The sequence below is a fragment of the Rhinoraja longicauda genome, chromosome 21, assembly GCF_053455715.1.
Source record: "Rhinoraja longicauda isolate Sanriku21f chromosome 21, sRhiLon1.1, whole genome shotgun sequence".
NCBI classification, from domain to species: domain Eukaryota; kingdom Metazoa; phylum Chordata; class Chondrichthyes; order Rajiformes; family Arhynchobatidae; genus Rhinoraja; species Rhinoraja longicauda.
In genome coordinates, this window is record NC_135973.1 from 21,129,044 (window position 1) to 21,156,799 (window position 27,756).

The following is a 27,756-nucleotide window of genomic DNA, read 5'->3' on the forward strand; positions in this document are numbered from 1 at the left end:
TGGACCTGTAAGGCAGCAGTTCCACCGCTGCGTCACTGTGCCGCCCCAATGTGGATTTGTTGTGGATGATAATGTTGGTGTATTGTAGCTAATAACCACAGGTTTTCCCTTTTGAATACCATGGAGCTAATGATTCCTCAGAGGTTGACAGTCAGAGTGAAGAGGGATTCAATTGTGCAGGAGGGAGGAAGAGGAGTTAGACAGCATAAGTGATACAGGATTTAAGATTTCGATGGGTATAGGTGTTTCAGTGGCAATAGATATGATGAGGGCGGTGACTTGCCTTAATGCTGGATATCACTGAACCTGCAGAATATGCTGAATATGAACAGTGCAGAAGCAGATGTTGTGGTCTACATCAGTACCAACAACATTGGTGGAAGAAGAGATGAAGGCCTGTTTCCAGTCATAGCAGATTCTAGAATCCGAGGGCACACCTCAGAATAAAAGGACGTACCTTCAAAATGGAGATGAGAAAGAATTTCTTTAGCCAGAGGGCGGTGAATCTGTGGAATTCATTGCCACAGACGGCTGTGGGGGCCGACATTGGATATTTTTATGGCAAGGATTGATAGGTTCTTGATTAGGAAGGGTGTCAAAGGTTACAGGAAGAAGGCAGGAGAAAGGGGTTGAGAAGGAAAAATAGACTGGCCATGATTGAATAAAGGCATAGTAAACTCGATGGACTGAATAGCCTAATTCTGCTCCTATGATTTTAAGAACCTGAAAAAAGAGGCTTCAAAGATAGTAATCTCAGAATTTCTACCAGTGCATGTGGTAATACTTACTAGAATAGGAGCATCGAGTCAATGAATGTGTGGCTGAAAAGATGGCGCAGGAGGGAAATATTTAGATTCCTGAGGCAAGTGTACAGACTGAATGGGTTGACTTCAGCTGGATGTGGACCCGTGACCTCTCAGGTGGAGGTTTGCTAGTGCTACTGGGAGGGTTTAATAAGCTTGGTCGGAGGAGGAAACCCCAAAGGTAATTCAGAAAGCAGAGAAACAAGGCAGAACGGAGAAGTTAGAAAAGTAGTAAACAAAGTAAATCGGCAGCAGAAACAATGGTAAGCATCAAAATGGAGACACAATAAAATGCAGATGCTGGAATCTTGAACAAAACATATAATGCTGGAGAAACCCAGCGGGTCAGGCAGCATCTGTGGAGGGATTGGACAGGCCCTCAACAGATGCCCCCTGGTCGGCTGAGGTCCTCCAAAGCTAAGCAGTATCTGGGATCAAAGTATGGAAGCATGTTAAAATGACACAAGCAACTGATGCTTTGTCTAGATGTTTGCAGCATTCTCAACAAGGTTAATGTTAAGGGTGAAATCAATGCAATGGTTAGAAGCTATCTTGTGTCGCCAGGACATGATGTACAATTATAACCAGGCCAGTTAAAATAACGTTGTACTTCTAGTGACAGTTTAGGCAGTACTCAGCAATGGATATGTCATCACAAGAATACCCTCCACAATTTGAAGAGAGCCACCCACTTCTATTCCAAATTCTATCTAAAAATCTAATTAAGTTTTAAAAAAAATAATGTCAAGGGTGCCCGAGATCATTGTGCTGCTGGCTTGTTCAATCTAAGGAAAGGTCAGATAGTTATCTAATGAATGTACATAAAATATTTAAATTAGAATACAATCTTGCAATTTTACTAAGGATACAACCAATTCCATTTTAAAAATTTGTTTTAGAATTAAAGCTGTATTGATAAAAACTGACTTCACCATCTCTACAATGTCCTAAATTCAGAGTATTTTGAATATAGTAAATGTTTATCCTCCATGCCTGCCAGATGTAAAGCCTCTAATTTTCTGTCTTCTGCAGAACAATTTACTACAGTGGAGGATACTCACTCTCCGTTCGACACACTGTTGTTGGGGAAGTTCCTGAGCTACATTGTCATCTTGGCCTACCATATTTATCACAAAGAGCATGAGTAAGAGACTAATATTTAGCCCATGGAGACATAAGGAACTGCCACTACTGGTTTACAAAAAAAAGACACAAAGTGCTGGAGTAACTCAGCGGGTCCCCAGGCAGCATTTCTAGACAACATAGATAGGTGGAGTTTTGTGTCGGGAGCCTTCTTCAGACTAAAGAAGGGTCATGACCCGAAACGTCATCTATCCATGTTCTTCAAACTAAAGAAGGTTCCTGACCATAAACATCATAGCCTCCATCCATTTTCTTTTTTTCTTAAATTATTGAACTTTTTGTTGTTTATTATGGTATCTACTGAATACTATGTTAACTTACCTGTTGTGCTGCTGTAAGTAAGAATTTCATAGTTCTGTTTCAGGACACATGACAATAAAACTCTCTTGACTCTCTTCTCCATTAATGCTGCCTGACCCGCTGAGTTACTCCAGCACTTTGTGTCTTTTTTGGATTAACCAGCAACTGCAGTTGTTTGTTTCTATTGCTTACAGTGATAATCCCTGACTCGGTTATAGCAGACAATCAGCAATAATGGACACCATTCCCCTAACATTCTCATTTCAGAGGCCAGCGTCCAATTCTTGAAGATTGCTTTTCCAAACTAATGGCCAACAATCTTATTCCTTATGCCTGCATTGTTCATGGTACGTAAATTCTACACATGCCCTTGATACTATGTAATGGCTTATTGTAACTCATACTGTACTTAATCCAACAAACTACATGTGGAATTGCCAATAGTATGAATGCATTATAAAGATTTTTAATGCTGATTTGCAATCCATGAATGTGCTGGCTTTGCCATTTGTAAATTAAAAACTGTGTCCTTTTGTGTATTGTTTTGCCAGTCCCTCTTCCTCTGCTTGTACATACTAACTATGCAACATCATTGTAAACTACCCTTCATGATTTCTAAATAATGCCATTCTTTCCTAATACTGATTTGTTGTTTTCCATGTGCAGGTCAAATGGACTTGCACAGGTAAGGGTAGATTTAAACTTTAGAGATAAAGCATGGAAACAGGACCTTCGGCCCACCTAGACCGGAGAAAGCCCAGGGAGAACGTACAAACTCCGTACAGACAGCAACCATAGTCAGGATCGACCCGGGTCTTTGGCACTGTAAAGCAGCAACACCACGGGTGCACAACTGTGCTGCCCTGAATATTTAGATATTTAGACTTGATAGAAGTATACAAAGTTATGAGAGGCATAGACATGGTGGACGGTCAGAATGCTCCAAGGATGGAAATATCAAATACTAGAGGGCACAACTTTAAGGTGAGAGGGGCAAAGTTTAAAGGTGATGTGCGGGGAAAGTTTTTTATACAGAGCATGGTCTGTGCCTGGAGCACGCTGCTGGTGCTGGTTGTGGAGGCAGATGCGATAGAGGTGTTTAAGAGACTATTGGATAGGTATTCAAGAATCAAGAGTGTTTTATTGTCATATGTCCTGGGTAGAACAATGAAAATCCTACTTACAGCAGCACAACAGAATATGTAAACATAGTACACTGTAAACTATATAATAACGAGAGAGGAAAAAAAAGTTCAGTGTGTGTATATATATATATATGTATATAAATATGATACTGGGACATAGAAACGTGACATAGACACCCAAAAATTAATTGTTGCAAAAACCAATGCAAACACATTTATTTACAAGTTACACTGTCTGACTCTATCAAAAAGAAAGAAGATAGTTCCACAACCGCAAGTAGTCTTTTCAGGTAATGTAAAATTTACCACACAAGTGTTAACGTATGTAACATGGTGTCTCAATGGCATTTGATAGCAAAGGTAGAAATTCTTTTTTCTAATTCATTAAAGTGTAGTTATACATCCTATCCATGGCGGTCTACAATGAAATTGGACAGTAAACCTCTAACTTAATTATGGCTGTGTAATACTAGATTGATTAGAGGACACCGTTACGTACATTATCTATGCAAGGAAAGATTACGTTTAGTTCCATTTCTGCATGCAGTACATCAAATAACCATTTAATATTCACTTTAGAGCAATGTTCTCCTCTCAACTGTTGGCTTTTTAAATAGTAATACTTTCCAGTTTTAGGATAACAGTTTGTTTGATGACAATATCACGTCCATAATGAGGACACCAAAATGTGGCATACAATGGAGTGTGTAAAATTCAATTCATAATATGGAACAATGAATTTATGTAATATAAAATGGAGTTGTCTACTAATTAACCTTCTTAATATTACAGTGAAGGAGTGGCAAGAACTTACTATTGCTTGTCTTTGGATTGTCAATATTGTCAATATTTTCGTACGCGGTCCGGTCGGGTCGTGTGACCGCCGATGCGTTTCGTGCCTCCGGTTCTGGGGAGGGGGGTCCTGTGGCGGCTCCCAAGGGTCGGGCCATACCACTACCGACCTCTCGGAACAGGAATGGACCGGTCCAGGGGGGCGGCCCTTAGCTAAGGGTATAAAGGACGGGGTTTTAGGCGCGATCGCTCTCTGGCAGACTCGACTGGTCTAGAGAACGTAATAAACACATCGCTCCCGAAATACCCGGCGCCTTGCCTTTATTTCGGGCTTTTTCAACGCGCCACAATATCATACATAAACTGAATTTGGGAGTTGCAGCTACCTCTTATTAAATCTGTAGTCCCTGGCAATAACTTGTGACCACTTGTTACTTGTAACTTCACACCTGTACTCTGCTATGCACAAAATGCATACAATCCTGAAATCTGCAGAGTGAACTTTATTTTTAAAGAACACTGATATAACAACTTTTTGTTATAGCAAAACAATTTTTCCAGTCCCAAACATTTAATTTTCTTTGTGTTTTGTTTTTGCAACGCTGATATATTAAAATGTCAATTCATGTCAAACAAAGTAATTTTCTTGGTCCAAGGAGTTTGTTACAACGAGAGCCACTGAACAACTGCTGAGGAATAAACATGAAATGTATTCAGTACAACATAGCAAAATGCTGCTAACATGAAAATCATTCCCAAGTCCTGGTTCTCTGAAATGTGCAAGTTTATGACACACAGATTCAAGGCTGTCGTATATAACACAATTCTTCAAGAGTCCACATCAAAGTTTCTAAAGTATCATGCAAAGAGCTTTGCTTAAAAAAAATAGAAACAGCTGGAGTCCTGCAGCATTAAACAGAAAGTAAGAAATTTATTTCAACTTGAATGATTTAGCTTTTACAAGTTTGTGGATCCGCTGGAGGTCAGGTGCATTAAACCGAAACTGCTCACGCTTGTTTGCAAGAATGGGGTATCCTACAACACACACAATGCTTGTCTTAGGTTCCCATGATGTGTCATCCTGCTGCGGCCACATGTAGAGATTATCACCGCACCGTTTCATATACTTTACATGAATATCGCTGCCATCCTCCGACTCTTCAAGGACCTAGTAGTGACACAAGATAAACAATATTTTAATACATGATGGCAAAGTGGTTGACAGGTAAATAACATAGCAATGCTATCCACTATGCTCTACATACTTTTCAAAGTAGGCATGCAGTTTTGGGCTGAGAATCTCAATTTATGATTTACACATAATTTGAAAGAGACTAGTTAGTAACCTGTCAACAATGTTAAAAAGTCTAATTTATTTTGCATAATTCCCCCCCCCCCAAAAAAATCATAAAAATAAACATTTTTTCAAAATTTCATAACAATAGAAAAAAAGTTTAGTGTGTATATATATATATATATATAGATATACACACACACTCGCAAATACACACACACATGTGCGTGTGTGTATATTTGTGAGTATGTGTATATATATATTTTTTTTTAAAGTTTAGTGTGTTTATATATATATATATATACACACACACTCACAAATACACACACACGTGTGTGTGTGTGTGTATATTTGTGAGTATGTATATATATATATACACACAACTTTTTTTCTATTTTCTCTCGTTATATAGTTTACAGCGTACTGTGTTTACATATTCTGTTGTGCTGCTGTAAGATATATATATATAATTGTTATTATTGCTCTATTATGTTTGTTTTTTGTGTGTACGTATGTGTGTGTGTATATATATATATATATATATATACACGTATATATATGTACACACACACACAAACGTATACACAAAAAACAAACAATAATAGTGCAATAATAACATTAATAATCTATGAAGTACAGAGCTTATTTAAGGCTGTAGTGTTTAATAGTCGAATGGCTGTAGGGAAGAAGCTGTTCCTGAACCCGGACGTTACAGTTTTCAGGCTCTTGTAGCTTCTTCCCGATGGCAGGGGTGAAATGAATGTGTGGCCAAGATGGTGTGGGTCTCTGATTATGCTGGCTGCCTTTTAGAGGCAGCAATTCCGGTAAATCCCTTCAATTGTGGGAAGGTCAGAGCTGGTGATGGACTGGGAAGTGTTCACATCTTTTTGCAGTCTTCTTCGCTCCTGGGCATTCAGGTTGCCAAACCAGGCCGTGATGCAAGCAGTCAATATGCTCTCTATTGTACACCTGTAGAAGTTCAAGAGAATCCTCTCTGAAATACCAAATCTCTGTAATCTTCTCAAGAAGTAAAGGTACATGGATATGCAGAGTATGGAGGGATATGGTTTTATGTGCAGGCAAAGAAAAGTTGGTCTTGGCATCATTTTCAGCATAGTCGTTATGGGCCACAGGGCCTATTCCTGTGCTGTACTGTTCTGTGTGGTAAAGAACTGCAGATGCTGGTCTAAATCGAAGATAGACACAAAATGCTGGCGTAACTCAGCGGGATAAGCAGCATCTCTGGAGAGAAGGAATTGGTGACGATTCGGGTCGAGACCCTTCTTCAGACTGATGTCTGTAGACTGTACTGTTCTATTTTCTACTATTGTTTTTTAATTCAAATGAATCATTCAGATAGAAAACGGAATGCAGATAGGGGAGCATTATAACAATGAAAAATCTAGGAGATAATGCCATGGATACAACTAACTGTGTGCTTACTCCTTGGTCTCTGATTCCTGATGGATTCCCTTTTTCTGCAGGGAGATTATTTCAAGAACGTGAAAGTACTATGATCACACTTGGCTATGCAAATAAATGCTGGGACGTGTACAGAACCTATTGTGAGCAAAACCGGAGGCCAGGCAACACCAAGATCATGACAATGAGGCACTTTCTGTGGATGCTCAAGGTACATATTTGTTTGATGAATTGAATGAATGAATGAATGAATGAATGAATGAATGATGGGTTGAATGGATGATGGATTGAATGGATGGATGATTGATGGATGAATTGATGATTGATTGATGGATGGATTGAATGAATGAATGAATGAATGTATGGACAGACAGATTGAGAGATACAGCATTGGAACAGGCCCTTCAGCCCACCAAATCCATGCCGACCATGAGACATATTAAGTAAAATCCAATATTTATGATTAGAGCAAAAAGCACACTGAGGGACTCAACCGGCTAGACAACATCTGTGGAGGGAAATGGACAGAGGCTGCTTCATGTCGTGAACCATCTTCAATATTGAAGAAAGGTCCCGACCCCAAACGTCATCTGTCCATTCCCCTCCACAGATGTTGTCTGGCCCACTAAGCTCCTCCAGCAATTTGATCTTTGCTCAAGTTTCTAACATCTGCAGTCTCTTATATCTCCATTTTATGATTAGAAATTACTATATTTTGTACAATCAATTTTATATATTTATCTAAACAAAAGCATTTGTCTCACATTTTATTTTATTCCACAAATGCAGGATCTAAATTTATTGAGCAAGTATTTAACAGCAACTCGTATTGTCCAGATCTTGTCTCAGGATAACCCGGCAGTGTCTGACGGAACCTTCAAAAACATGGACATTGAGGTACCAGAGGTCTTATTTTAAAAGTTTCCCAGGTCTCTGGCACTGTGAGATGGCGGCTCTACCAGCTGCACCACTGTTCCGTCCCAAATATTTCTCTTAGTAAATATGTTAACTATATCAAACAGTATGGTTAATGTGACTTACCATTTTTTTTCAGATGGTTTTCTTGGAGTTTTTGGAAGCCCTGCTCTCGTGCGCAGCAGTATATGTGACCAAAAGAGTGCTTGAGAATTCGGAAACATCATCTGGATCGCCAAGTGGTGTGAATCTAACACACTTGCCAAATACTATGACTGCTCAGCCAAGACTAGAACCTACAGACCCAGTAATCGAATACTTTTGATTTTTTTTTTTAAAACAGAAATTGCTGTTTAACATCAAATCAAATAAGAACAAACGCATCATGTGGATACATTTTATTTCTGTGCATTACAAAACATCACAGAGAGTTATAGAGTCATACGGCATGGAAACAGGCCCAATTCTTCCATGCAGACCAAGATGCCCCATCTAAGCTAGTCAGTCCCATTTGCCTGTGTTTGGCCCATATTCCCCTAATCCATGTACCTGCCCAAATATCTTTTAAATGCTGTTATAGTTAAGCGTTGTGAAAGTACCTGCCTCAACCATCTCCTCTTCGTATATCCACCACCCTCTGTGTGAAAAAACTGACCTCAGGTTCCTATTAAATCTTTCCCCTCACTCCTTAAACCTATGTCCTCTGGTTCTTGAGATAGAGTCAAGAACAAGAAGAGCTGTGAGGCAGTGGCTCTGTGGCTGGTAGAGCTAGTGTGGGGTTTGCACGTTCTCCCTGTGACCACGATTCCGCCAGATGCTCCAGTTTCCTCCCACATCCTCCCAAAAAAAACGCGAGGGTTTGTAGGTTGATCGACCTTTGTAAATTGCTCCTAGTGTGCAGGTAGTGGGTGGGAAAGTGGGATAACATAGAACTAGTGTGAACAGGTGATTGATGGTCAGTGTGGACTCGAGGGGCTGAAAGACCTCTTTCCATGCTATATCTCAAAACTAATGTATTAAAATTATCTTTTAAATTAATCAGCCGGTCACCATCCAAGAATACATTTCTCCTGAACCAAATGGACGCAGCGCAAAATCCACCCAGAAAAAACGTGGAGAAGCTAATGGAGGCAGTACAAAGAGGTCAGAGGTTTGTATGATGATTATGGATCTCATTTACACATAAGCAGAATAGCGGCACGGTAGCGCAACGGTAGAGTTGCTGCTTTACAGCGAATGCAGCGCCGGAGACTCAGGTTCGATCCTGACTACGGGCGCTGTACTGTAAGGAGTTTGTACGTTCTCCCCGTGACCTGCGTGGGTTTTCTCCGAGATCTTCGGTTTCCTCCCACACTCCAAAGACGTACAGGTATGTAGGTTAATTGGCTGGGTAAATGTAAAAAAAAATTGAAAATTGTCCCTAGTGGGTGTAGGATAGTGTTAATGTACGGGGATCACTGGGCGGTACGGACTTGGTGGGCCGAAAAGGCCTGTTTCCGGCTGTATATATATGATGATGATGATGATGAGATGTAAAAAAAACCCTTCTTTTTCTGGTGCATTTTCTTTGCCAAATACTCTCCGAAAAAGATGACAACTCCTTCCTGGGGCACAATTCCTTAGCAGCAGTCAGTTCACTGGAAACAAAGGTTGAGCCAGCTTGTTTGATGTTTATGTGTGAACCAGAAGCTTGATTGAACAATAACTTCATAAGTGATAGGAGCAGAATTAGGCCATTCGGCCCATCTACTCCATTCAATCATGGCTGATCTGTCTCCCGCTCAACCCCATTCTCCTGCCTTCTCCCCATAACCCCTGACACCCGTGCTAAAGAATCTATCTACTTCAGCCTTAAAAATATCCATTGACATCCTCCACAGACTTCTGTGGCAATAAATTCCACCTATTCACAACCCAATACCATTCTTGCCTGTTTCACCCATTTGGCACTAGAACACAACATGCTGCAGTAACTCAGCGGGCCAGACAGCATCTCTGGAGGACATGGACAGGAAATGTTTTGGGTCGGGACGTTTCTTCACATTACAGAGATGCTGCCTGACCCGCTGAGTTACTCCAGCATTTTACGTTCCACACAAGTTTCCAGCATCTTCTGTTTCTTCACAGTTTTGACAGGGTGGGTTCAGTTAAAAGATAACCATCAGGAGAAAAAAAAGCTCAGATTCATAACAAATATAAATAAGTTCTGGATTTTAGCAACCATATCAACAAGCTGCTTTGATAGATCACCTACAAAATACTAAAAAAGAAAGTGTTGGTGTTACTCGGGGCAGTATCTCTGGAGACGCAAAGTACATGAGTAACTCAGTGGGTCAGGCAGCATCAACCCGCTGAGTTACTCCAGCATTTTGTGTCTTTTTTGTAAGCCAATGTCTGTAGTTCCTTGTATCTAAGGAGAATCATTTGTTTTGTACAATTGTCCAATGCCCCAGGGCTTGGAAGTTGCAAATTGTGTAAGGGGCAAAGATTAACCTTCATGTCTTTTCAGCGGAGGAAAAATAAAGCATCTGCCTCATCAGCTGAGAAATCCACAAAAGCACCCGCCCATCATGGTAAGTTCAGCAAATGAATGCATGTAGCAGTCACAACATAATATGTGGATTTCTATCTACAACAGTTACTTTATAAAATGGATATTTGCCTGCTTGGCTCTACTCGGCCTTTGCGAATTCATTGAACAATAGTTTAATTTAGTTTATTGTCACGCGTATCGAGGTACAGTGAAAGGCATTTGTTGCGTGCTCACCAGTTAGCAAAAAGAGTATGCATGATTGCAATTGAGCCATCTGCAGTGCACAGACACATGATAAAGGGAATAATATTTAGTGCTAGATAAAGTCCGATTAAAGATAGTCCAAGAGTCTCCAATGAGGTAGATAGTAGCTCAGGACCGCTCTCTTGTTGATAGGATGGTTCAGTTGCCTGGTAACAGCTGGGAAGAAACTGTCCCTGAATTTGGAGTTGTGCGTTTTCACACCTCTGTATCGCTTGCCTGATGGGAGAGGGGTGAAGATGGAGTGTCCGGGCAGGGTGAGTGTAAGAAAAGTGTGTAAGAGTCCAGAGTGTAAGAGTGCAAGAAAATAACTGCAGATGCTGGTACAAATCAAAGGTATTTATTCACAAAATGCTGGAGTAACTCAGCAGGTCAGGCAGCATCTCAGGAGAGAAGGAATGGGTGACGTTTCGGGTCGAGACCCTTCTTCAGACTGAATAAATACCTTCGAGTGTCCGGGGTGAGATTGGTCTTTGATTATGCTGGTGGCCTTACCGAGGCAGAATGAAGTATAAATGGAATCAATGGAAGGGAGGTTGGTTTATGTAATGGTCTGGGCTATGTCCGCAATTCTTCACAATTTCTTGTCTTGGAAGGAACTGTACCCAAAAAATAATGGTAGTGGGAACTTGAACATTGGTTCTATAACTCAATGGTCATCTGACCCATGGAAACCTACTTCTCACCCTGGACTTGGACACCATGGACAAGTTGGGCTAATGGGCCTGTGTGGCTCCTTTGACCCATTGAGTTCCATCAGTTCCCTGTGGTTCTATCTAAACGTATTGATGGGATAGCCATATTGGGTGGTGGCAATTAACCAGGTTTGATCTCTGGGGTGATGTCCACCATTTGTGGTTCCAGCTGAATTATGCTGGTGGGCTGAACTATAAAGAACCTTCAAGTAGAATTGTTGAAGGCAGCAGATCAAAAGGAGACCATTCAAAGTATCTGACCCTGGGTGGCATAGAAAGAGCCATCTAATTAGTCCCATTATTGTGAGCGATTTTGGGCCCCATATCTGAGGAAGGACTTGCTGGCGCTGAGAGGGTTTAGAAGAGGTTTATGAGAATGATTGGGTTAACATATAATTAGCGTTTGACGGCTCTGTGCCTGTACTCGCTGGAGTTTAGAAGGATGAGGGGGGACCTCATTGAAACTTACCTAATAGTGAAAGGCCTGGATAGAGTGGATGCGGAGAGGATGTTTCTACTAGTGGGAAAGTCTAGGACCAGAGACTATAACCTCAGAATAAAAGGATGTATCTTTAGGAAGGAAATGAGGAGGAATTTCTTTAGTCAAAGGGTGATAAATCTGTGGAATTCATTATCACAGACAGCTGTCAATGCCATCAATGGATATTTTCAAGGCAGAGATTGATAGATTCTTGATTAGTGCGGGTGTCGGGTTATGCGAAGAAGGCAGAATGGGGTTGAGAGGGAAAGATAGATCAGCCATGATTGAATGGCGGAGTAAAGTTGATGGGCCGAATGGTCAAACTCTGCTCCTACGACATGAACTTATGAACTCAATACTGCTTTTACCCTAGTAGCCCTGCAAATCTTCTCCTTTTAGTTATCAAGTATGTTACACTTAATCTTCCTGGGCTCCAGCATGGTTTCAGCCAGGCTCTTGAGTCGGTAACAGAAATCAAAAAGTTTTAGAACATGCACATGAAAATAATGGAAGGTCATGACAGAAAGATTGGCAACCCACCTTGCTGTGTGTACCATGGTATGAAAGGATTGTGGTTTGTCCCCTCAAGATGGATGCATTATTTGTTCATGTGAGTAAAGCATCGTTGTATATACGGTCTGAAGGGGGTCCTGCCAGAAACTTCACCTATCCATGTTCTCCAGAGATGCTTAGTTTAGTTTGGTTTAGTTTATTGTCACGCGTACCAAGGTGCAATGAAAAGCTTTTTGTTGTGTGCTATCCAGTCAGTGGATAGACTATACATTATTATAATTGAGCCTTGTACAGATACAGGAAAAGGGAATAATGTTTAGTGTGAGATAAAAGTACGGTAAAGTCCAATTAAAGATAGTCCAAGGGTCTCCAATGAGGTAGATGGTAGCTCAGGACCACTCTCTTATTGTTGATAGGATGGTTCAGTTGTCTGGTAACAGCTGGGAAGAAACTGCCCCTGAATCTGAAGGAGTGCGTTTTCACACTTCTGTACCCCTTGCCTGATGGGAGAGGGGAGAAGGGGGAGTGACCAGGATGAGACTGGTCCTTGATTATGCTGGTGGCCTTGCTGAAGCAGAGTGAAGTGTAGATTGAGTCAATGGACGATTCTCTGAGTTACTCCAGCACTTTGTGCCTTTTTCTGGTGCATATACATTAAAGGAAATTGGAGCATTGGGTCCTACCCCACTGCCACAACAGTGAAAGCCTGGGATTTCTGGCACAACTCAAAATGGACAGAGATCTGGAATCCATGACTTTTAAACTTATTTTTCTCTTTTCTCTGAGCCTGCTGGATGTTGCTGTGTGTGTGTGTGTGTGTGTGTGTGTGTGTGCGTGTGCACGCGCGCGCGCTTAGGGAGACACAGGAACTGCAGATGCTGGTTTACAACAAAAAAAACCCCACAAAGTGCTGGAGTAACTCAGCGGGTCAAGCAGCATCTCTGGAGAACATGGATAGGTGACATTTCTGCTTGGGACACTTCTTCAACCTGATTATAGCCTGACTGTAGTAGGGGGAAGAGAGGGTTGGAAGAGAGTGGAGATGGGACAAACCTGGCAAGTGATAACATTTACTCTCACCAGTTCTGCTATAGATTCATTCATTTGGGATTGAAATAAGGTGATACCTCTTTAGTCAGAGGGTTGTGAGTTGTTTGTATATTGCATCATAGAGGGCAGTGTATTTTTGTCATTGCGTATATTGAAAGGTGAGACTGATAGAAATTTAGACACCTTGGGAATGAAGGGACACAGGAATTGGGCAGGAAAGAAGATTGGTGGTGGAAGTGATGCTACTGATTGACAGAGCAGACAGAGAGGTTGAATGACGTAACCCTGCTTGATTGATTGATTGAAACATACAGCATGAAAACAGGCCCTTAGGGCCACCAAGTCCATGCTGACCATCGATCACTTGTTCACACTAGTTCTATGTTATCCCACTTTCTCATCCACTCCCAACACACCAGGGGCATTTTACAGAGGCCAATTAACCCACGAACCCCCACGTTTTTGAGATGTGGAAGGAAACCGGAGTGCCCAGAGGAAACCCAAGCAGTCACAGGGAGAGGGTGCAAACTCCATACACAGACAGCATCTGATGTCAGGATTGAACCCGGGTTGCTAATGCTGTGAGGCAGCAACTCTCCTGGCTGGGCCATTTGGAAATGGTGATTTTCTGGACATCCGCCATGTTTCAACGGGTTCTAACAATGGGCTTATTGACTTGCACAGATCAGGGCAAACCTGCACCTTTGATGAAATCAGCTCAGAAGGAAGAGGAACTAAGCCAGAACATTTCCCAGTTGCTGCCTAGTGAGAACATCTCTGGAGATTCACAGAGTGAAGTGAGTGAATATGGTGAGACTTGTTTTATTTGGGGCTTTTTCTGCATTTTCACAGTGAGGTATGATTTCAGATCTCATTGATCTACAAAATCTCTGTAAAGCGTCTTTGAGTATATGAAAAGCACTATATAAATAAAATGTATTATTATTATTATTATTATTGCCAGTAGCCATTAGAAGAAGGAAGACATGACGCACGTAATTTAATCCAAATGAGAAGTTATTATCTTCCATAAGTTTGTGATCAAGGAAGAGGTGGTATTGGGTCTCTTGATATGTACTTGGGTGGATAAATCCCCGGGCCCCTATTGAGATCCATCTCAGGTTATTTTAGGAGCCAACAGAGGAGATTACAGGGGCCACGATGAAGATCTTTGTATTTTTTCTAGCTGTTGGTGAGGTCTCAGAAGACTGGAGAGTAACTAATGTTGTTTCTTGAGTTTAGTTTATGTCTAGTTTGAGTTTAGTTTATTGTCACGTGTACCAAGGTACAGTGAAAAGCTTTTGTTGCATGCTGGGTTGGGGGTCATTTTGGATCAACCTCTGTTTAAGAAGGGAAGTAGAGATAATCCAGGAAATTATTGGCTGCTGAGCCTCACATCAGTGGTAGGCAAGCTATTGGAGAGGATTCTTCGGCATAGGATTTGGTTGCTTTTAGAAAATGGGATAATTAGGGACAGTCAGCATGGCTTAGTTTGCACAGATCATGTCTTATGAATTTGATTGAGTCTTTTAAGGAGGTGATGGAGGTGATTGATGAGGGTAGGATGGCATATGTTGTCTGAATGAACTTTAGTAAGGCATTTGATAAAGTGCCTTATGGAAGGTGGATTCAGAAGCATGGGATCCACGGTGACCTGGTAATTTGGATTCCAAACAGCTTTACCCGAAGAAGACAGAGGGTAGTGGTGGAACATGTTACTTTGGCGGGAGGTGTGTAACTGGTAATGTTCCACAGGGATCTGTGTTGGGACCTGTTTTTGTGATATATATAAATTACTTGGATATAACGATAAATGGGTTGGTTTGTAAGTTTACAGGCAACACCAAAATAAATAGAGTTGCAGACAGTGAGGAAGGCTGTCAAAGGATACAGCGGGATATAGATCCGTTACTGAAATGGGTGGAGAAATGACAGATGAAGTTTAATCTGAGCAAGCATGAGATGTTGCACTTTGGGAGGTTGATTGTAAGGAGAAATATAATTACTTTAGTTTGGTTTAGCTTGGCTTATTATTGCCACGTGTACAGTTCAGATATTGGCAATACCTTTACAGCATTGGGTCCAAGTCCATTGCTCCGCATGATGAAAACTCATGCCCGCCAACTTGAAAGACTCCGCAACAAAACAGGTCTCACAATTCACTCCCAAGCCTACAAAGACCACCTGCAGCACTACAAAGATGCCCTCTCCCGTGCCCACTCCACCTACTACTCTCAAATAATTCACTCTGGCTCCGGAAACCCAAAAGCACTCTTCTCTACAATAAACAAACTCCTCAGCCCCCTGGACACCATCTCCCAATCATTCACAGTTGACAAATGCACCACTTTCCTTTCATTCTTCCAAAGCAAAATAGACAGCATCTACAGCACCTTAACCACCAACGCAACTGCTCCCCCTCAAACCACCTGCCCCCCCTTATCCTGTCAACCCCTGCCTCAGTTCTCCCCAGTCTCCACCACCGACCTCTCTGACCTCTTCACAGGAATAAAAACTGCCACCTGCTCTCTGGACCCCATCCCCTCCAGCTTTGTCAAGGCCTGCCTTCCTGCTCTCTCTCCACTTATCACTGCAACAATAAACTCCTCCCTGTCCACTGGCATCGTCCCGCCATCCCTCAAAATCGCTGCTGTCACCCCCATTCTGAAAAAACCTGGTCTCAACCCTGACACCCCAAACAACTTCAGACCAATCTCCAACCTACCCTTTCTGTCCAAAGTTTTGGAACGTGCTGTAGCTTCCCAACTCAAATACCACCTCTCTACCAATAACCTGTATGAAACTTTCCAATCCGGATTCCGCTCCAAACACTGTACTGAAACTGCGCTCCTCAAAATCACAAACGACCTTTTCCTCTCCTCCGACGCTGGCAACCTCAACATCCTCATCCTACTTGACCTCAGCGCCGCCTTTGACACCATTAATCACTCCATTCTCCTCACCCGACTTGAAACCTCCTTTAACATCACCGGCACAGCCCTATCCTGGTTCAAACCTTACCTCTCTGACAAGCACCAGTTCATCTCCATTAACAACTGTAAATCCCCCACCGCTCCCCTCCCCCAAGGTGTCCCCCAAGGCTCAGTCCTTGGCCCCCTCCTCTTCATCCTCTACCTGTTCCCCCTTGGTCAATTAATCCGCCGTCATGGTCTCAACTTCCACTGCTTCGCCGATGATATCCAGCTCCTCATCTCCACCAAGTCAATCTCCACCACCACACACTCTACACTGACAAACTGCATCACTGAAATAAAATCTTGGCTTCAATCAAATTTCCTCAAACTCAACTGCAACAAATCTGAAATCATCATCATTGGTCCAAAAACGCTCACCAAATCCACCCAAAACTTCATCCTCAATATTGATGGTCTCCCAGTATCCACCTCACCTCACATCCGGAATCTTGGAAACATCTTTGATCAAACCCTCTCCTTCGACAAACACATCAAACACATCACAAAGACAGCCTTCTTCCACCTCAAAAACATTGCCCGTCTCCATCCATCCCTCTCCTCCACAGCTGCAGAAACCCTCATCCACGCCTTCATCACCTCCCGTCTGGACTACTGCAACAGCCTCCTCTATGGCGCACCTTCAAAAATCATCAGTAATCTTCAATACATTCAAAACTCCGCTGCCCGTCTACTCACCCACACCCCGATCCGTGACCATATCACCCCCGTCCTTTACAAACTCCACTGGCTCCCCATCCCCCAGAGAATCCAGTACAAAATCCTCCTCATCACCTACAAAGCCCTCCATAACCTGGCCCCATCCTACCTGACTGACCTCCTCCACAGGCACACTCCCACCTGCACCCTCCGCTCTGCTGCTGCCAATCTCCTATCCCCCCCCCCCTCCGGACCACACTCAGATCCTGGGGGGACAGGGCTTTCTCCATCGCTGCTCCCACCCTATGGAACTCACTACCCCAAACCGTCAGAGACTCCTCCTCACTCACCACATTCAAAACATCACTGAAGTCTCATCTGTTCAGTACTGCCTTCAACCACTGAAGGTCACCTCACCTTCTGTCTCCTTTCTCTGTTTGTTTACTTATTTATCTATTTATTCACTTCCCTATGTTCTTTAAATCCCTGTAAAGCGTCTTTGAGTGTATGAAAAGCGCTATATAAATGTAATACATTATTATTATTATTAAAAGTGGCAATAAAAGTAGATAGAGCTAAACAATGAATTTGCTGTGCTTGCCTTCATCACTTGGAGTATTGAATATATGAGCCAGGATATTATGTTGCTGATTTATAAACGTTTGGTTTGTCCACATTTGGAATATTGCGTGCAGTTTTGCACAATCCATTACAAGAAGGATGTGGAGACTTTGGAGAGGGTGCAGAGGAGGCTTCCCTACAAATATGAGGTCTTCAGGAGATAGGTGGAGGGGAGATGGCACAACAGCACCGATGTAAAATCTCTGCAATTAATAATTATCTTTCATAAATTAAAACAGAAAATGGTAGAAACACTCTGCAGGTCTGGCAGTGTCTGTGGACAGAGAAGCAGCTCACATTTCAGGTCTGAAAGTGTTCACTCTTGATAACCTCGCATTGGTGATTCCGTGATCCCTGATTGTGAGCAGAACATATGTTTACACACTCAATCACACTCACACACTCAATCACACTCACACATTCGATCACACTTATAGAAAATAGAATAGTGCAGCACAGGAACAGGCCCTTAAGCTCACAATGTTTGTGCTGAACATGATGCCAAGTTAAACTAATCTCCTCTGCCTGCATGTGATCCATATTCCTCCATTCCCTGCATATCCACTCATAGACTCCTGCACTGATAGTCACTCTCAAACATTCATAGACTTACTAACAGATTGAAATCTGTATGTCAGTCGCAGATTTTATATTGTCATTCAATGTAATACTCTCAAGATTATACAATTCTGTGACATTTTTTTATATTGTCAATCAATATAACACTGCTCTCACAGTTCTTAATCAGATTGTTAAAAAGTCTCTACCTCCTCGGGTTAATTCTTATGCCCGTTGTGATGTCTTGAGAGGTCGGGAGCTTTTCTCTTGAAGGTTGGGAGGTGTGGGTGCCGGAAATGAAGACAGAAAAGTTCTTGTTTTCAAACTTAAATTCCATATATTTAGTCTTTTCCAAAAACAGGTAAACTTAATTGTTTGCAGACAGGCACACAAAACCAAAACAGGCAGTTAAATCAAAACTGTAGCTTGCTGCCTTCTGACAAAATATAACTCAAACACTGCTTCTCTCCCTTTTAGCTCTCTCACTGAGGCAATCAGATCATCTGGTTCAGCTGGGCAGCAATCAGTGTCAGCAGCAATCAGTGTCAGCAGGGCAGGCAGCCCTGTTGACTATGGTGTTTGTAGTCTTTTGCTGGCAGCCATGATGGTTTGTAGTCCTTGTTGCATCCACCGGGAGGAAATGTATCTCCCCTCTATGACTCTACCTCTCATGATATCACACCGTGAATAAATCTGTGATCAAATGTTTCTTTTCATTAAGGTAAAGAATCAGAAGATTTGCAAATTGTGCTCAAGGAAGCCAAAACAAAAGCAATGCCTGTCAAGGCTCCAGCACAGATACCTGAAGTCAAGGCTCCAGCACAGATACCTGAAGTCAAGTCAGGGGCTGAACTAGAATTGTGGCTGAGTCAAATCTGCTTCTTCTTCATGAAGAGACTATTCCCAGCCTATGAACATGCGGAGGTCTTGAAGCTAGAGGCAAGGAAAGACATTCAGCGAAAGAATGAACTGGAACACCAAGCAAGGATAAAGACTGAAATGAGGTCTGTACCCTGGCCTTACTGGAAAACCTCATAGTAACCACACAAGGGGATTCCCCTTCCAGTGGCCCAGAGGGGATCGGATGGTTCTACCTAACGTAAAGCAAGGTTACTAATCTAAAAGGCTCTTAAATCTCACTATCATATCTGCCTCCACCACCACCTCTGGCAGAATGTTCCAGGCACTCGCCACTCTGTGTGAAAAAAACTTGCCCCACACATATTGTTTATTATGGTGTTTACAGGGTACTATGTTTACATATCTGTTGTGCCGCTGCAAGTGAGAGTTTCATTGTTCCTTTTCGGGACATATGACAAAAAAACACTCTTGACTAAACTTTTCCCCTTTCATCTTAATGCTATGCCTTCTAGTCTTTGACATCTCCATCCTGGGAGAAAAGGTTCTGACTATCTACTCTATCTCTGCCTCTCACATTTTAAGAGACTTGTAGTAAGGCGCACGGGTATGTAGGGAATGGAGGGATATGGGATCATGTGTAGAGGAAATTAGTTGAAGATGGACACAAAATACTGGAGTAGCTCTGCATCACTAGAGAAAAATAGGTGACGTTTCGGGTAGAATCCCAGACTGAAATTAGAGGTGGGGGGGGTGATAAACTGGAGGTGAGAAAAGGCACCATGTACACCTTGTACACATGCACGTGAAAAAAGGTACAGTGAAAAACTTTTTTTTTGTGCGCTAACCAGTCAGCGGAAAGACTACACATGATTACAATCAAACTGTCCACAGTGTACAGATATACGATAAAGGGAATAACATTTATTCCTGTATTGACATTATGATCAGCATGGACATTGTGGGCTGAAGGGCCTGTTCTGCACCTGAATTGTTCTATGCTCATACCTGTCAAAGTTTCCTCAATGTTGCTCCAACTTTATCTGTTCTAATGTGATTACAGGTTGAAAGAGAAAGGCATAAAATGCAGCCGAGGGAATGGATCGTCATTGAATGCTGGATCACAAAGTGACGAAGATGATAAAAATTCTGTTCCACAGAAGGATGGTCTTTCTGTCACGTCTTCTAAAAAAGGCAGTGCAAAAAAGAAAAAAAGATCCGTATGACTTGGGTCCTCACATATAAACAGGGACTAATTTTAATAAATCATTTTTATTAACACAACAATTTTCTGACTTTCGCTGAAAGCTCAAATTGGAATAGCTACAGTGTTTCTATTTAAATAAACATAGCACAAAAAGTAAGGAAATTTGTGTTTGGTAGATTATTTCTTTGTTGTAACAATGCTTCTTGGCAATAAATCTTATACCGTTGGAAAGCCTGTTTATTTCCCTTTTAAATGGTGCCGCATTTGTAAGGAACATGCATTTGTGGGATGAGCAGCAGAGCTGAGTATATGGGTTGCGCTCATGAAAAATTTGCCAAATCTTCTCTGCCAATGCCAAACAGCTTATTCTGCTGTTGCTATTGACTCTTGTTTTGAGCTTCTGGTACCCCCAGGTGCTGACAAGAATGGGATACCATCCCACAACAGTGTGTGACCAGGCTGGTGACCGGCATGAGGAGGAGGTGCCAGGCTGTTGTGGCTGTGTATGGTTCTTCCACATGCTACTGTGGCTCCTGTTTATTAAATGAATAAATTGTTAAATTGCCAATATGTCTTGTTTCTTCAGACCAATCATCCAATCCACCAAACAACATCGAACAAGAGTCAATGGCAGAATAAGCTGTTTGGCATTGGCAGAGAAGATTTGGCAAATTTTTCATGGGCGCATCCCATATACTCAGCTCTGCTGCTCATCCCACAAATGCATGTTCCTTACAAATGTGGCACCATTTAAAAGGGAAATAAACAGGCTTTCCAACGGTATAAGATTTATTGCCAAGAAGCATTGTTACAATAAAGAAATAATCTACCAAACACAAATTTCCTTACTTTTTGTGCTATGTTTATATGTCATACCAGGGCTTAGGCAGAGGAATATATCTTAGAGGAATATATGTTCTATTTAATAGGTTCAAGGGTTATGGGGAGAAGGCAAAAGAATGGGGTACAGAGGGAAAGATAGATTAGTCATGATTAAATGGCAGACTCGACTCGAGGAGCAGAATTAGGCCTTTCAGCCCATCCAGTCTACTCCGCCATTCAATCATGGCTGATCTATTTTCCCCTCTTAACCCCGTTATCTGCCTTCGCCCCATCACCTTTAATGCCCTTACTAATCAATAAAGAGCTGGAGGCGAGAAAAGACCAGGGTTAAATCAGGGACAGCAGCAGACGACTTCAGGCAGGGAGGTGCCGTGGTATGTCAATTGATGGTTAGGGAAGTATGATATCAAGAGGGATACAATGTGGCGCACTGTGGAACTGGTTAAATGACTAGGGTGGAAGAAGGTGGAAAAGAGGAAGAGGTGGAGAGTGTGAGTAGAAGCAAAAAATGTATAAGCTCTATGTCATGGCAGACTCCAACCCATTGAGGTGGGGGCGGAGGGGTACAAAGGAAAGGCCTCTATAGAGAACATGACATTCTATGATTCATTCACTGACCAGACCTCTGCAATACAAGAGATGATCACCAGAGGGCACTCTCACTCCTCAGACTGCAACAAACCAAGCTTCTCTTTCAAGATTCACCTCCAGCTCGGTTGATTCTATATTTAACCCTCAGCTGACTGGAAATTCACCAAGCAATTCAGTTATTTTGTCGTCAATACCAAACCACTGATCTTGCGTACATGCTCTATACAACACTGAGTCAATGCTGCACTGTCTGTGATACCATCTTTCCATGTCGGGTGCTAAACTGAAGCTCTGGATGACTTTTCAGGTGGGTGTAATAGATTCTATTGGCACTGCAGTAGTCTGAGAAAAAACAAAGCAGTCTATCCATAGGCCAACATCTACCCATCTGCTAACGTCACCTGGGAGCAAATTAGTTCTGTATGGAGATCAGTTGCTGTGAGGTCCACAATGCAACAGTGACAGCACTTCAAAGTATTTATATGCAAGGATGGACACAAAGTGCTGGAGTAACTCAGCAGGTCAGGCGGCATCTTTGGGAAATGTGGAGTTACTCTAGCACTTTGTGCCTTTTTTTTTGTAAACCAGCAGTTGCAATTCCTTATTTCTACTCTATAATTTCAATTCCAGTTAGCCAAAATATATGCCAAATATAACAATCTTCCATTTTTACTTTATCTTTAATTTAACATAACTGTAGAAAGACAACAACTCCATATGTTAGTGCAGATAGATTTTATTTTATTTTAAAAAATGCATTATTACATGGATAAATCAGCACCATGTCTCTCAGACAAACCCGTTTCACTTTGAGGAAGTGAAGAAATTAAAGATGGCAGAACTCACAAATGCTAAAACATAATCTGTCTGGGTATATAGACCTGCAGTTGTCTGATATGAAAACTAAGTTTGACGTACAAAAGATTTGCTATTTTTTAAGCCAAGAACTTAAAACTATGCAACACACAATATCACACATCTAAGGACATGACTTTTGAGTGCTTTGAAAAATCTGCTTGCTATTAAGACTGGGAAGTAACGTCTATCTGCAAGTAGTTTTTAAGCTGAGAAAGGCAGGAACAGTGTGGGGGAACAGGATGTGGTGGTCTGGGTGCAAACCAAACCAACTGTCATAATGTAGCTGGCTGCCTCCAAAACCAAACACCACCACAGAAGCTGTTGGACAACAGAAAACTCCAATACTCTGGTAAATAAAGTTCCTTGGATTAACTAAGATCTTGTGTACAAATGTTTACAGAAAGCATATACGTCCCAGGACGCAAAGTACTAGAGTACCTGAGCGGATCAGGCAGCAATTCTGGAGAACATGGATAGATGATATTTCAGGTTGGGACCCTTCTTCAGATTAGGTGACGATTTGGGTTTGGACTCTTCTTCAGATTGAAGAGTCTGAAGAGAGGTCTTAACCCAAATTTTCGCCTATATACGTTCTCCAGAGATGATGCCTGACCCACAGTTACTCCAGCATGTTGTGTCCTTTTTATAAACCAGTATCTGCATTTCCTTGTGTCTCTATATTTCCCAGGCCTTGTTCCTGAAACAAATAGTTTTTATTAAACATACAAATGTGGGACACTCAGTTTCACTAAAATGAAATATCTTCAAAAATAAACAGATTTTCAAATCCCAATGGCATGTTACTCCCAGCGTCCGAGTCTGCAAATATTAGTATGTGTAGTGGTTTTGTTCAAAGTTAAAACTGCACAGGGCATCAGCAGCTGATACAGTGTAACTTACACAATAACCTGCACTATACTGCGCAAAAATACTTCCTGATAAACACAACTCACTTCACACAGAAACCCACGTCTACTTATAAAAAAGGGACCCTCATTATATCAGATCACGCAGATTTCATTAGAGAATACACTTTATTTAATGTATAAAATACCCAATGATCAACTCTCCTAAACAAAAGTTAACATAAATAAAGCAAAAATACACAGACACAATGGGAAAGTTAAAATCTCACTCAAATGTCATTGTTAATTTATTTTTTTACAATACAAGCTTGCCATATATTACAGAATGGAATGATAAAGTTCTCATTCTTTTAACTCCATTACCATAAATATTTAAAATCTGATTATCTTACATTTCATGGAAATTTCCTATCACAGCGACTGCTGTGCGCAAGCTGAAGGTGAGCCCTTTCCCTTCCAAGAACAAGCGGGATTAATGGGGATACCATCGCCGTCACTGGCATAACTTATGGGATGGAGTTTGTTGGCCACAGTGGCATCATCCATGGTTCCTCCATGTGCCCTCAGGCTGACTGGTGTCACCCCACATCCCTGTCCTGTAACTGAAGCCACGATGAGCAGTGAGATTCAGCTCCGTTAATCCAAGAAGAAAATGTTGTTAAACTGAGTTGCACAGAGTTTCTTGACTTCCTCTGGATGGAGTAAGAAAACGGTAAATGTCAGAAGGTTTTTACTAGCCAAGGGCATTTCATTGTCGAAACAATAGAAACACTAAACTGCAGATGCTGGTGAATACTCCAAAAGACACAGAGTACTGGAGTAATTCAGTGGGTTAGGCAACATCTCTGGAGAACATGGACAGGTGACGTTTCCGATTGGGACCCTTCTTCAATCTGAACAAGGGACTCGACCCGAAACATCACCAATCCATGTTCTCCAGAGATGCTGCCTGATCCGCTGAGTTACTCTAGAACTTTGTGTTCTTTTGGACATATAATTGTCGTACAACCAGCAACAAAACAATGAAATTCTTACTTGCAGCAGCTTAACAATTCCGTTAACACAGATAATAGATATTTTAAAATTCAATAAATTAATAGCCATAAAGACCAATGTCCATAGAAGTTCATAGTTAGTGTTTTGTACCGTTCACGAGCCTGATGGTTGTTGGGAAGAAGCTGTTCCTGAACTTGGTGGTCATAGTTTATGGGCTCAGTTGAATTTACTTTAGTTTATTATTGTCACATGTACTGAGGTACTGTGAAAGGCTTTTGTTTGCAGGCTATCCAGTCAAAGAAAAGACTATACATGATTACAATCAAGCAATCCACAGATAAAGGAGAAAGGGTACAACATTTACTGCAAGATATAACATTGAAGTCCAATAATGTTATAGATTAAAGATAGTTCCAAAGGTCTCCATGAGGTAGATGGGATGTCAGGACCGCACTCTAGCTGATGAGAGGACCGTTCAGTTGCCTGCTAACAGAATTGTTTACTTTGTACATCATGACTGCAATCTGAAGGTCCAGCAGCAGATTGATCCTTGATCCAGATTCCAGCATTGTAGTCTCTTATATCTCAACAATTCCATGACATTAAATTACTTTAGACACAGTGCGGAAACTGGCCTTTTGGACCACCGAGTCTGCGCTGACCAGCGATCACTAATACTAGCACTATCCTACACACAAGGGACAATTTACAGAAGCCAATTAACATACAAACCTGCACGTCTGGAATATGGGAGAAACCGGAGAAATCCCACAAAGTTACAGAAAGTGCAAACTACTTACAGACATCACCTGTAGTCAGGATCAAACCCGGGTCTCTGGCACTGTGAGGCAGCAGCTCTACTGTTACACCACAGTGCATCAACAGTCAAGAATGTTTCATTGAACTGTCCATGCGACAACATGTTAACGACAGACTGATAACTGCTGGCGAGACTGCAGTAGTAACACTTGGTCCCTTACCAAAGTTAATGCCCCAGTGACCCTCCATTTTGTGTCATTCACAAAGCCTCTCTCCTTCCAGTGTTCATCTAGCCTCTTCCCTAAAATATCTCAGTTATTTAATAAAAAAGGCTTTTGATACATTGGCCTTCATCAGACAGGGTATTGCATATAGAATTTGGGATGTTATGTTACAGTTGTACAAGACGTTGGTGAGGCTGCATTTGGAGTATTGTGTTCAGTTTTGATCACCCTGCTATAGAAAGGATGTCATTAAGGCATAGGGATGTCATTATACGCAGGTACTATCTGTATACTAAAACTCGTTTGTTTGTTTGTTCCTGAACTACAGCCAAAACGGTACACGATAGCGCGACAATTTTAGGCCCACCTTACTCACCGTCGTCCCTTTGGTGCTAATGGAAGAAGTTCCATTGAAATCGGTGTTATATTTTTAGTTATTCACATTTTAAAGTTTAAATCTATCTCCTGGGGAGGGAGGGAGGGGGAGGATAAGGGGGGTTGAGGGGGATGAAGTGGGGGGTAGGGGGAAGGGAGGGGGAGGGAGGGAGGGGAGGAGAGAGGAGGGGGGAGAGGGGAGGAGAGAGGAGGAGAGGGGAGGGGGAGAGAGGATGCTGCACCAAAGCAGTAAAGTTTTGGGCCCAACGGGTCCACTTGGACTGATAACATTTAAAAGCCATTTGGCTAGGTACATGGATAGCATAGGTTTAGAGGGGTATGGGCCAAACGTAGACAGATGGGACTAGTGTAGATGGGACATCTAATTGGTATGGGCAAGTTTTAGCGAGAGGCCTGTTTCCGTGCTGTATGACTCCATTTACCTCAATGTCTCTCGCACTATTGAGTTCAAAGTTCTGGGCACCTCATCACATTCTTTCTTGAATAGCCGTAGAAAGAATACAATATAATTTCCCCGCGGAGGGCAAAGATGCTACACCTAATTCTCTTAACTTTCCCTGTTTCACGTTGTTCAAAATAAAGAGCTTTTAACGGGGGAGACATTTATTTGGTTGGTGAACAGTCAATGACCAGTGGACGTAGACTTAGAATCACTGAGAAAAGTGGGGGCGCGACACAGTGACGCAGATAGTAGCTGCTAGCTCACAGCGCCAGAGTCCCGGGTTCAAACCTGACCCCGGATGCTGCCTGTGTGCAGTTGGCATGTTCTCCCTGTGACCGCGTGGGTTTCCTTCGTGTGCGGGTTTGTCGATTAATTGGCCTCTGTACAAATTCCCCCTTGTGTGTAGGGAGTGGATGAGAAAGTGGGATAATATAGAACCAGTATGAATGGATGATCGATGGTCAGCGTGGACTTGGTGGGCCGAAGGGCCTGTTTCCATGTTGTATTTCTAAATTAATCTAAACTAAAATTTAGAGGGCATATGTGTGTAAGTGTTCACAAAGGAACATGTACACAAACCTCAAAGCAGGCTGCAAAACTCAAGTGCCAGCAAAGAAAGGAGAGACTCTCCACCAAGGCATCCCAGCCCAACCACATCCCACCACCAGTACCCCTCATCCACGCCCATACTGCACATATCCCTCCAGTCCCTGCACATCCATGTGCTTATCCAAAAGTCTCTTAAACATCACCATCGTATCTGCCTCCACCACCACTCCTGACAGCACTTTTCAAGCACCCACCACTCTGTGTAAAAAAAACCTTGCCCTGCATATCTCCTTTAAACTTTGCCCCTCACACCTTAAACCTATGGCTTTTGGATAGGCACATGAACATGCAGTGAATTGAGAGATATGGATTATATGCAGGCAGATAAGAATTGGTTCATAAATTGTAAGAGCAGAATGAGGTCATTCGGCCCATCAAGTCCACTCCGTCATTCAATCATGGCTGATCTTTCTTTCCCTCCCAACCCCATTCTTCTGACTTCTCCCCATAACCCCTGACACCCGTACTAATCAAGGATCTATCAATCTCCACCTTAAAAATATCCATTGGCCTCCACAGCCTTCTGTGGCAATGAATTCCAGATTCACCACCCTCTGACTAAAGAAATTCCTCGTCATCTCCTTTCTAAAGGTACGTTCTTTTATTCTGAGGCTACGGCCTTTGGTCCTAGACTCTCCCACTAGTCGAAACATTCTCTCCATATCCACTCTTGGCATCATGTTTGTGGGCCGAAGGGCCTGTTGTGCTGTACTGTTCTACGTTCGATGTGCACTTGGAGATTAGCTCTCTAATCTCACTGGTATACCCGAGGAGATAGAGAGATTAAATGCCAAGAACAACTCCTCACCGTTAACTTCGATTAGATTTGCGTTCTTCTGACTCAGAATGACATAAAGCTCGCGTTGGTCGGACTTTTTGCCGACAACCCAATAATCCGTCATGGCCTTGGCAATGACCTCTTCATCCTCGTCGGCTCTGTTGGAAATGA

General features: G+C 42.2%; 2 protein-coding genes across 11 annotated transcripts in view; one reads left to right on the plus strand and one right to left on the minus strand.

The window, feature by feature from the left end:
• The window catches only part of rsph10b (radial spoke head 10 homolog B), a 36,758-nt gene extending 16,498 nt beyond the window's left edge, over nucleotides 1-20,260 (plus strand). For 2 of the 3 annotated variants that reach the window (XM_078418064.1, XM_078418065.1), the window contains 10 exons: nucleotides 1,836-1,947; nucleotides 2,514-2,593; nucleotides 6,962-7,110; nucleotides 7,689-7,796; nucleotides 7,954-8,121; nucleotides 8,857-8,964; nucleotides 10,324-10,387; nucleotides 14,032-14,157; nucleotides 18,880-19,162; nucleotides 20,080-20,260. In XM_078418064.1, the coding sequence (XP_078274190.1) occupies nucleotides 1,836-1,947; nucleotides 2,514-2,593; nucleotides 6,962-7,110; nucleotides 7,689-7,796; nucleotides 7,954-8,121; nucleotides 8,857-8,964; nucleotides 10,324-10,387; nucleotides 14,032-14,157; nucleotides 18,880-19,162; nucleotides 20,080-20,242 (1,361 nt within the window). In that variant the 3' untranslated portion in view covers nucleotides 20,243-20,260. Of the gene's footprint in view, nucleotides 1-1,835; nucleotides 1,948-2,513; nucleotides 2,594-6,961; nucleotides 7,111-7,688; nucleotides 7,797-7,953; nucleotides 8,122-8,856; nucleotides 8,965-10,323; nucleotides 10,388-14,031; nucleotides 14,158-18,879; nucleotides 19,163-20,079 lie in introns of those variants that run through there. The other variant, XM_078418066.1, reaches the window with a different exon arrangement.
• A 2,126-nt stretch (nucleotides 20,261-22,386) lies between these two features.
• Nucleotides 22,387-27,756, minus strand: part of ccz1 (CCZ1 vacuolar protein trafficking and biogenesis associated) — a 40,263-nt gene continuing 34,893 nt past the window's right edge. For all 8 annotated transcript variants that reach the window (XM_078418069.1, XM_078418067.1, XM_078418070.1 and 5 more), the window contains 2 exons: nucleotides 27,616-27,743; nucleotides 22,387-24,073 (listed from right to left, as the gene is read on the minus strand). In XM_078418069.1, coding sequence (XP_078274195.1) covers nucleotides 24,018-24,073; nucleotides 27,616-27,743 — 184 coding nt within the window. In that variant the 3' untranslated portion in view covers nucleotides 22,387-24,017. The remainder of the gene's footprint in view (nucleotides 24,074-27,615; nucleotides 27,744-27,756) is intronic.